This window comes from Carlito syrichta, unplaced genomic scaffold, assembly GCF_000164805.1.
Source record: "Carlito syrichta isolate Samal-C Ts95f unplaced genomic scaffold, Tarsius_syrichta-2.0.1 Scaffold130504, whole genome shotgun sequence".
NCBI classification, from domain to species: Eukaryota; Metazoa; Chordata; class Mammalia; order Primates; family Tarsiidae; genus Carlito; species Carlito syrichta.
Window position 1 is genome coordinate 14,435 of NW_007074600.1, and position 11,230 is coordinate 25,664.

An 11,230-nucleotide genomic window follows, 5' to 3' on the forward strand; every position below is an offset into this window, starting at 1 on the left:
GGCTTGGAGCCGTCCGGGCCAGTCGAAGCGGGACGAGACCGCGCGGACCTCAGCCGCGCAGCGTTAGGGCGCCTGGCACCCCAGGGCGCCTGGCACCCTCGGACGCCCCCGGGAGGGGGCGGGGGAGCCTTGCAGTGTGACTTCTCTCCCACCCAACCCTCTCACTCCGGGAGAGAGGGACTAGTTCTGGGAGCTGGACTCTGAGCCTTGGATAAAAGCAAGTAAAGCTGGGAGAGGGGTGGGAGTTCTCGCCTATGAGAGCGGGAGCTGTGGCTGTAGTGCGGCCCGAACCTCTAGGGTAGTAGGGTTGTTGGTGCCGACTGCCTGGAGCAGTATCCTGCATGGGCTATGGGCGGGCGGTCCGTGCCCGAATCGCTTTTGGCCAGCAGAGACTTGACAGCTGTGACACGTGCCTACCTCGGGGGTCTTTCTGCCCAGGGTAGGAGCCAATCCAGGCAACACGGCACGACTTAGGTATCAGGGAATCTAGGAAACTACTTCTGGACGCCTTGTCTCAGTGACGAAACAGTCCTGGGCCCACTCTCGGACCTAGAAACAGGTATCTCCTGGGTCCAGGGCAAGAAACGTCCAAACTCCATCCAGGATTGTCTCTGCCTGACTTACACTATGCAGATAGTTCAAAGAACACAGCTGCCTATCACATAGAGAACTAACTACACAATTAGCATAAACCTTGACCTGGAACAGAGATCATTCAGTTTCTAAGCAAATATATTCACTCCTCAGTAATTTGCCATTTTTATTTTTAATTTCATATGTTCTACTAAGTCATCATAGAGGTGCTATGACAACTACTTTTCCTCTCTACCATCCTCCAATGCCCTATGCTTCTTCCCAAGGACCCTTATAAGCCAAGAAGACCACTTTCTACCCCTAAACCAGTAAGAGGCTCTACCTGTCTTCAAACATGACAAGCTTCCCCTCTTTTTCCCCACCCTCCTTCTTACTCCCTCCCCAACTTCCTCATCCTCCTTTTCTTCGCGCCTTACTTACTGGACTAGCATCTGGAGTGCATAGTAAAAAAGGGGACATATGGGGCCAGTTGCTGTAATGCTAAGCCTAGCAAACAACTTAGGGCCAGGGTTGGTCTTCCTTGCTGGGAATAGGCAGGAACCCTAATGAGGTCTATGTCATCTTGGAAAAATGTACTCAAAGAGAGCTGGAGTACAGTAGGTTGGGAGGGGCAATGGAGGGGTGCAGGTGTCTGTATAAACTTGCAGCAGGTCCTCAAAAGGGTGATAAGGTGGGGTGGGAATTAGAGGGAGTGTTAACTTGGCTCCTTTCCCTTTCATTGCCTGTGATTTTGTAGTCCCCTTTTGTTCTTCTTCATAAGGAGTGGGACTTCCACCCTGGCCTCAGAGGCTTCCCAAAATGTCTAAAAGATACTGGGGTAGATCGTTTTTGATGTGTAAAAGAAAAGTAATGATATGATGGAGAAATACGGGGTGGGGCAGCAAAGGTGGAGAAACTATGAGTACAGTTCCCAGAGGCTCCAAGTGTTTATCTGACTCTGTGCCTAAGCTGAGCCCAATAACCTGCAAGATCAACATAAATCAGTAATAGGCTCTTGGGATACGTGGTCTTTAATTACCTCCCTAAAGACACATCTTGATTTCTTTTCATCTCCCAGGCCTGCTAAGGGTGTTAAGTTTAAGGAGAAACCAAAGGAAATAAAACTTGCAGGAGGAAGGGATGTTTTTACTGCTGCTTAACTGACTGCTTCATTTTCAATTTTGCCTTAAAAAAAAAAAAACAAAAACACTGCCCGAGACCACCTCTGTATCACCTTTTCCCTTTCCTCCTTCCCGGACTTCCTGGCAATTCCTCATATTTCCTGTAAAGGAATGATAACTGGTCAAAGCTGTCTCTTTGTAACCTTCCCTGCCAACTTTCAAACACACACTTACTCTTTCTCAGTTTAGCTTTTGGCACAGAAGGAGGTGGCGTTTGAGTTTGCGAACTCTGTCCTCTCTCCACATTTGAGTTAATCAGCCAGGGTATTCAATAAATCGAAACTTTAACATTCCATAAGTGCTTTAGCAGTCAACATTCCAGCAGGGTAAAGTAGGCCAGACTTAAGATATAAAATATTATAGATTTCTGCTTGGGGGGAGGAGGTAGTCTCCAAAGGCCATGTAAAGTAAATAGCTATTTGTTGTAATTGGAGAGCAGGGCCCCCAAGGATTACCCTGGAATCCATGTGTTCTGAACAAGTCAGGCTGAGCCCAAGAGCAGCCCCGACTCCAAATAATAACCTGTTGGCACAGCATATGTTCCCCACTCTCCATCCGCAATCAGTAGCCAGGAGTATTTCAATCCTCTCCTGGCTGGTGGCGTTTACATGAGGTTCACAGGGATTCTGACATTCCTGAGGGGCACCTGTGGACTGGCAGAGCAGAGCTTGAGAGCCAGACTGGAGGAGAGGCCTCTCACCAGGTGGGATAGAGCAGACTCACGCAGCTGCTTTGGTTTTTTAGTGATCTGGTTCTTATTTGGCAAGATGCCAAAGCAGCACTGTCTTGGCCCCAAAGGTCTGAAAGGATGGCTGAGGAAGATTAGGCAAGTTGTGGAGCCAGATTACATGACACATTAGTCTATCATCTAGCTAGGTTCTGAAGCAGTGGGGCCCAGGACAGATCAGTTTTGTTCAGGCCCTAGGGAGAGAGGTGTAAGAAGAGTCTGGAAATTGTCAAGAAAAGGCCAGGGCCTAAGGTGGACAGGTCAAGATGAGACAGAGTAGAGGGAAGTCCTGGCCCTTGAAGGGGTGAGAGTACTAAGGACAAACTTTATCTACTTAATACTTTGCCTCAACACTATGCTGTTAACACCCCTGCCCAGTCGTAGCTGGGAAAATATGAAAATGGCTTGATTTCTCTCCCCCTTTGTGCTGGCTGGGATTCAGGAGAAGGTTTAGGAATATCTGTTCCATCATCATGTGCCACTGAGTTCCCACAGTTTGAATCCAGCTAATAGGAAAGTTGGCAAAGGAAAATGATGCCCAAAGACAGCTGGGCAGAGATTATTTCAGCTGTTGGAGACCCCTGTTACTGGACACAACCCAAATGACTTTCTGTATGATCTGTCCTTTGGCATCAGGGTTAACAGAGAGTTGGAGAAAAACCGTGGTGACTCAAATGGCCACACCTCTTAGGTTTCATGATTTGTTCTTATTCCAGGTCTTGGACAGCGAGATCACAAGCTGCCCTCTGCTACTTAATGAGCTCAGGGTGGTCAGAAACATAAGATACTTAGAGAATGAGAAAACTAAGACTTGAAGCTCAGGAGTAATCTGCCTGAGCAAAGCAAAGAACTGAAGGCTCCCCTAGGTTGGTGTCCCTCAGAGTTTAGTAACCAGCTCTGATTCATGACCTGATTTCTAGTTTCCTTGCCATACTGGTCACTCTTCTTTGAACATGCTCCTCTTTTTCCATATCCCTCTCTAAGCACAGTAGAACTAAACACAGTACTCTCAGTGTGGTCTAACCAAGGCAAAGCAGAGTGGGGCAATTCTCTTCCTTATGCTACTTAGTAGACCTCTATCAGTGCAGTCTAAGATCACGTTAGCCTTTCCCCATTTTTATTCTGTTTTTTTGGCTTTTTACATTTTTATTTTAGATTCAGAGGGTACATATATGTGTTTGCTACATGGATGGGGCAATTGGATCTCAGGTGGCCTATCCCCCAGATAGTGAGCATTGTGCCCCATAGGTAGTTGCTGAACCTCCTCATTGGTGACCCCTGTGTCTATTATCTCCACCTTTGTTTAGCTCCCACATATGAATGAAAACATGTGACATTTTTTTCTATTTTTTTACTCTAGCTTTTTTTTTTGGAGTTGGAGTCTCACTCTGTCGCCCAGACTGGAGTGCAGTGGCCGCTCCCGGCCACCGCAGCCTTGACCAGCTGGGCTCTGGCGATCCTTCTGCCTCAGCCTTCCAAGTAACTGGAACTACAGGTGCACGCTACCACACCCAGGTAATTTTTGATTTATTGTGGAGATGAGGTCTCGCCAAGTTGCCCAGCTGTGGATCTCGAACCCGCGGGCTCAGGCAATCCACTCACCTCAGCCTCCCAAGGTGCGGGGTTACAGGCTGAGCCACCGAGCCCAGCTATGATTTTTATTTTATATGACCAGTTTTATATTAGCTTTTCAATAATCTCACTAATTACTCATCACGCTGAGCTTACCTTGTTCGATTGGCTCTCTTAAGTCATCATTGTGTATATTTTGCTAAGCCACGTCTCCCCCTTGCAGAGATGAACAGATTTGCATATAATTAAAACACACAGGAAAACCAAGTAACAGTACACGTTTTCAAGAAAATATACATGGTTGCTTGAAGTAAAGAGGCAGATAGGAATAGGGCATGAAGATAAAGAGATAACTCAAAAGCCCTTGCACAGACCAGTTATAATAATAGTCCATGAACTAAAGAGTACAGTTAACTCAACTATCTGTACTTGAGACTCACCCTCATCTAAAAAAACTCCAAATGCAAAACACCTTAGAAAATTGGTTTAGGAAATCAAGATGCACAACTTTACATTGATTCTAATTAAGCATATTTTGTTGAAGCCAGCTCATTTTTCTATCCTCTTGAAATCTCTATGGATCTTGATTGTGTCATCCCTCTCAGCTGTATGTCTTCTGGAAGTAGGGTAAGCAGTTCTCTGATGTCCTCTTACAAGTCATTTATTAAAATATTAAACAGGGCAGAACCAAAAGCAGAACCTTGTGCAGTGCAACTGGAGATTTGGGTCCATTAAATCAGTGTCTGATTAACCCCTGCTTGGCACTAGATATTTTCCCTTCACCTCCTACCATCTTGTGTCCATTTCTATTTTTTTTCTTTTTTTTGAGTCAGAGTCTCACTCTGTCGCCCAGACTGGAGTGCAGTGGCCGCTCCCAGTCACTGCAGCCTCGACCTGCTGGGCTCTGGCGATCCTTCCGCCTCAGCCTTCCAAGTAGCTGGAACTACAGGCGTGCGCTACCACGCCCGGCTAATTTTTTGATTTATTGTAGAGATGAAGTCTCACCAAGTTGCCCAGGCAGGTCTCGAACCCACAGGCTCAGGCAATCCACTCACCTCAGCCTCCCAAAGGCACGGGATTACAGACTGAGCCACCGAGCCCAGCTGTGTCCATTTCTTTTCCTAAGATTTTTTTATTTGTACTATATGAATTAGTAACAAACAGACTGAGAATAAAACTTGTAGGATTTAAATGCCAAAAACCAAACCCTGAGTGTTGTATAGAATGGCATCAGAAGAACTTTACATCTTCCTAATAGATCTGAGTGGGCTGTTGAAACATGTGCCCCCAAAGCTGCCACACTTGAACACCAAGTTGGAGTCACTGAAGTTCTACAGGAGACTGGGAAATCTGTGAACTTTGAAATTGATTTCAAAATCAACCACTTAAGCCGGGCGTGGTGGCGTGCATCTGTAGTTCCAGCTTCTTGGAAGGCTGAGGTGGAAGGATTGCCTGCACCCAGCAGATAGAGGCTTCGGTGACTTTGAGTGTGCCACTGTACTCCAGCCTGGGCGACAAAGAGTGAGACTCCAACTCAAAAATGAAAATCAGCTGCTTAAAAAAAATTGTTTTTTGAGTCAGAGCCCCATTCTGTCACCCAGGCAAGAGTGCAGTGTCACACTCAAAGCCACCGCAGCCTCTATCTGCTGGGCACAGGCAATCCTTCCACTTCAGCCTTCCAAGTAGCTGGAACTACAGGTGTGCGCTAACCATGCCTGGCTGATTTTTTTATTTATTGTAGAGATGAGGTCTCACCAAGTTGCCCAGGCTGGTCGCGAACCTCTAAGCTCAGGCAATCCTTTCACCTCGGCCTCCCAAAGTGCTGGGTTTATAGGCTTGAGCCACCGTGCCCAGCCAACACTTAAAATTTTTTATCTTTAAGAAATCAGTTACACTCCCTATGTAGATTACATAGAATATTATTACCCTTAATAATTGCATTTATGGATAAGAAAGGCAGCCAGCTATAAGATTGCATAATATCTTTGGATGCCTCAAACAATCATATCAAGTTTTTGGTCTGCAAGTTGAAAAACGTGAAAAGAGACAGGAATATCAAAGAACAATCTAGTAGACTATTATATCTGTATCCAGATAATGGATATACAGTCTTAGGACAAAACTGTAGTCTTGAGTATCACCAGGATTTCAGTTCTGAGTCCTTTTCCCTCTTAGATGATTTTTTTTCTTCCTACTGCTGCTGGGTAAATAAAAACATTTTCTTTCTTTCTTTCTTTTTTTTAATTTAGAGTTGGAGTCTCACTCTGTCACCCAGACTGGAGTGCAGTGGCACGCTCCTGGCCACTGCAGCCTCAACCTGCTGGGCTCCAGTGATCCTTCCACCTCAGCCTTCCAAGTAGCTGCAACTACAGGCGCGCACTACAATGCCCGGCTAATTTTTTTTTGATGTATTGTAGAGACAAGGTCTCGTCAAGTTGCCCAGGCGGGTCTCAAACCCGCGGGCGCAGGCAATCCACTTGCCTGGGCCTCCCAAAGTACTGAGGTTACAGGCTGAGTGAGCCACCGAGCCCGGCCTGAAAACATTTTCAAATCTTCACCTCTAACCTTGTCAGCTAGAAGACATTTATGATTTCCTTCCCTTTCACCTTAAAGTTGCAACATTTCAAATCCATATTGAACCTAGTACCACCTGCCAACTCTTCACCGTGGATAAACTTAAAATTCTCAAGCGAGAAGGGGAGAATGACAGGCTTGTCAGCTTGGGGGAGTACTAGCTGAGAACACTTTTTAGGAGAAAGCTCTCACGAAGCCAAGTTTTGCCTCCTGCCATAAACAGGGAGAGCAAACTTAGTGAGTGACCTGTGAGGGCTTTGTTAGAGTCAGCTACAGGCAGTTGACAGCCTCATGTAGCTTTCAGGATATAGGAGCTGAGAGGGTACACAACAAGTTCAACCTAGAGGACAGCAAGGTAAAGCTAGGGAAGAAGGAGGTGACTTTGGGAAATATATAAAAACCTGGCCTCATTCTTACTCTTAGAAAGCTGTCCTTCCATTTCTTGAAAAGGGTGGTATTTGTCAGCAATAGCACCTTGTAATTATGGAACTATTTGTAGCCAAAGCCTTCTCATGGTCTCTTCCTCATAATATGCCTAAGAGTGTTGAAGAGGTAGAGATGGTTTCTTCCATTTTGTATATGGAAAACTGAGGCCCAGAGAAACTGAGTTCCTTTTCTGAGGTTCCATTCTTGCTGCAAAAGATGATTTTGTTAGGCAATTTACCAAAGGCACACAGGGCTGGCCTCCAATTGGGGATAGATGACCGGTAGCTCTAGTCACCTCAACAGCTTTCTCTTAGCTTGATGTCAGTAATGGGAATGTTGTTCATTTTTTTGCCATAGGAATCCTGGAGTTTATCAGCCTGGCTGTGGGGCTAATCAGCATCCGAGGAGTAGACTCTGGCCTGTACCTAGGAATGAATGAGCGAGGAGAACTATTTGGGTCGGTAAGTTTAAGATTTTCTTTTCATTGGAAACTATTACCACGAGGGTTTGGATAATGTAAGACAAAAGTATAAAAACGCTTACCTAGCACTTGAAAGCACTTTTGTCAGCTATAAAGGTTTAGTGTCTTCTAGTTATTTCTTGGCTGCTCAGGGTATTGCTACATAACACTTTCATTCAACCCTTACCAAAACATAAGCTTTCCTGGGATGCATTTGCTTTTGTCTTTTCCATTAGCTGGCCAGCAACTCTGATGATAATACTAAGCTGTGCTGGTTTGTTAGTAGGTGGTCAGGGCTTGGGATATTAACCCTTTCATGAAGTACATCTGAATTTTAATGGGTACCCAGGGTAGTAGCAGACTAGCAGGCAGAAAAAATAGGCAATGGAAGAGCTGGCTTTCAAACTGAGGATTCTGAGGTTAACAACACAGTCCCTGATTTCCAGATTGCTTCAGCTGAGTCCCAAAGGCCAAATGAAACAAACAAATGAAGAATGAGGGTTCCAGGGTCTGGTGACAGCCCTAAGCCCCCAACTAGGACTGGGCTGACTACAGTGCATTTTCTGTTTTGGAAGCTAGCCCAGCACTGGGGAATGGTGAGTGATTTGCTGACCTTAACCCTTTCAGGGATCCCGACTCCTGGCTCTGGCTTTTGAGTCACAGAACATACTTTCTGGCTGCCTGCGCCCCATGAAATCAGAACACATATTTTCCTGACACCTAAGAGATAGACCTGTCCCCAGCACTTGGTATCGGCAACCCCAGTAAGTAGTATGGCGGCCGAATTAAGTGTGAGAAGGGACAGAGGCAAGAAACCCAGGCGCTGCCAGCTTGAAGTAGCCAGATTGGAGAAGCTTTTCAAGGAGATCTTTTCTGAGCTTTCCAACTGACAGGCCTGAGACCCTTCATTAGGAGAGATCACAGCTCACCTCCCATGGAGCTTTATATAGATCTGAGACCTCTGCCTGTCAGTTGACATAGTTGACTGTAATCTCAATGGATTTGAACATCATTAGTCCTAAGTAGGGAGAAAGCTCAGTGGGTGCCAGCAGGGCATTGGGAGGTTGTAGCAGCAATTCTTGGGTTCAAAGAGCCAGGTGAGGCCATCTCCTCTATTCTCTTCCCTTTAGGGAAAATCTCACCCAAAACATTTTTGTGTAGCTTATGAAAAAGAATAAAGGAGATATAGACAGAGATGTTTTGTGCTGTTTGGAAGAAAGATACCTCAGTATAAAGGGAGATAGGACTGAAATTTTCTAATATCAATGTACCATTGCTATTTCAGGGTTTCTCCACCAGCAAGCTGGGATGGGAGAAATAATCACATAATGCGTTCTGCTTTATTTTCTCACCCTCACAGAAGAAACTCACACGTGAATGTGTTTTCCGGGAACAATTTGAAGAAAACTGGTACAACACCTATGCCTCTACCTTGTACAAACACTTGGACTCGGAGAGACAGTATTATGTGGCCCTGAATAAAGACGGATCACCCCGGGAGGGATACAGGACTAAACGACACCAGAAATTCACTCACTTTTTACCAAGGCCAGTAGATCCTTCTAAGTTGCCTTCCATGTCCAGAGACCTCTTCTGCTATAGGTAATGGACCTCTGGTATAACCTCTGTGACCCATGGTTGTCTCTGCAAGCACTATACTCATAGCTTTTCGATCTTTCCTTCCTATCAATTTAAATATCAGAGAAGCACTTGCTGTTCAACTTCAACCCAACTGTTTCCTTGTTGTTCGAAGTGTATATCAAGGTTGGGTTATTTTGGGGAGGGATGCTGGCGGGGGGTGGGCTTGAGGGACTTTTGTATATACTTTTTCCTTTACTCATGTTCTTTCCCCTGAGGTGGCATAACAAAGAATGGGGGCCCCTACCAAGGGCTAGGGGTGCCTTGCCCCACAATCTACCCAAATACTTTGACATGGGTATAAATGAAAGACCAAGGAATCTGCCATAGATGATACCTACAGAACTTTGGACAAGTCTCATTAAGAAAATCATTGGGGCTATAGCTCTGCTGCAAGCCATCCTTGCATTGGCTCTGCAGATTTCTCATCTGTCCTGACATGCGGTTTTCCTGCCATTGGAAGTGGGAGATGGGGTAGGTTGTAAGAAAATGATATTAAAATGTAAGCATGGCTACTGTGCATAAGGACAAACTATTTATGAAATGTATATGCTATTTATTTTATATATTTATTTATTTCAAAATAATTTTATTTTTAATGAGAGATGCTATGACTGGATTTTCATCAGAAAGAATAAGGTCCTCCTGAAACAGGATAAAATGAGTTATTAAAGGCTTTTATTGGCAATAAAATTGTCTTTATATTGTAAACCTCTGTATAATCCTATTGATATGTATGTTTAGTAGGATTAGAAGTTAGCCAGCTTCTTTCTCTCCAACTCATTAGACTTTTCTGATGTCAGCATCACACTGCCTGTGTTAGATGACTCCATTAACCAATGTATTAGCATTATCTAGGGTCTTATATGAGGTCTTTGTGGTCCTTTCTGGTTCTATGACTTTAGAGATGAATCAAAACTTCAGGAAGGCCTGGACCAACAGGTCTTGCAGACACTCTTATTAGTGCTTAGGACTAGGCATGGAGAAACTCTTCTTTGGGACTTGGTTAGGGCCCAAAGCCCTGGGGTCAGAAACACTAATTAGGGGCTTCTTACTTCAGATATGAAGATGGAAGCAACAATCAACAGACTGATTTTTTTTTTTTAAGCCAGTCAACTTCCCTTCTGGAGATGTTCTTCTCCTCCCCCTCTTTACCCCTATCCTCACCCACTGCCAGTGCCTGTCCTATGGAATTCTGGGAAGCTGTCAACACATTCCTCTGAAGCAGTAGTGCTCAGAGTACTGTATATAGTCTCTTGACCAGCAACATCACCTGGGAACTTATTAGAGATGCGAATTATCAGAGACTATGAGGGTAGGGTCTAGTGATCTGCACGTTAACAAGCCTTGCAGGGAATTCCTGTGCACACTGAAGTTTGGGAACTACTACCCTAAAGAAGTGTTTTTAAAAATTGTTTTTGCTGCTAAATGGTTTGCAAATAAAGTTTTAGGGTAACTTCAGTCCATAAAACAAAAGTAGAGTGGCTCTAGTTGAAGTAGGGATGGCACTCCTTGAAATTCCCTCTTCCCCAGAGCAGCCTCTGAGGCATCTTAGTAAAATTCCTGGCCTCTTTACTGATATCTACTGAGGCAGGAACATAGGACTATTTGCATTTTCATAGCAAATGTTGTCAAGAGACAAGAACCAAAGGGTTATGTCTCCTTGAGTACACAGGCACCACAAAGTCCTGGTGGGAGAAGTTTTGGGGTTTGAGATAGTTCTTCTAGTGCTCCTCAGTCATATCATGTAGACATCCACTGTTTTTCCAACTAATTGTATGAGTGAAACAAACAGCTCAGTTACCAGCTCAATTAAAAAGCAAAATCAAAAGGCCTATAAAAGCTCACCCAAATCTAAGTACCCAACAGAGAAGCCACACATAGGAAAATATATACAGGAAATAGCAAAGAAGCCTATATGATTTTTTTAAAATGCTAAATTGTATGGCTCATGTGATCAAAGACAGGAATACTCATCCATGGAACCACCAAGGTAGAGATCTCAGTGAATTAGGGTGATTAGGGCAAGTTTCATGAAAGGGGTAATGCCTGCTGTGAAGAACCAACAGGATTTGAAGA

The 11,230-nt window shown here is 44.7% G+C and overlaps 1 protein-coding gene across 1 annotated transcript in view; it reads left to right on the forward strand.

Moving 5' to 3' along the window:
* The window catches only part of FGF16 (fibroblast growth factor 16), a 9,367-nt gene extending 248 nt beyond the window's left edge, over window positions 1–9,119 (forward strand). Inside the window, exons 1-4 of the mRNA XM_008049086.1 lie at window positions 1–11; window positions 5,525–5,530; window positions 7,411–7,514; window positions 8,874–9,119. The exon at window positions 1–11 is cut by the window's left edge and continues 248 nt beyond it. Coding sequence (XP_008047277.1) covers window positions 1–11; window positions 5,525–5,530; window positions 7,411–7,514; window positions 8,874–9,119 — 367 coding nt within the window. The remainder of the gene's footprint in view (window positions 12–5,524; window positions 5,531–7,410; window positions 7,515–8,873) is intronic.
* The last annotated feature ends 2,111 nt before the right edge of the window (window positions 9,120–11,230 follow it).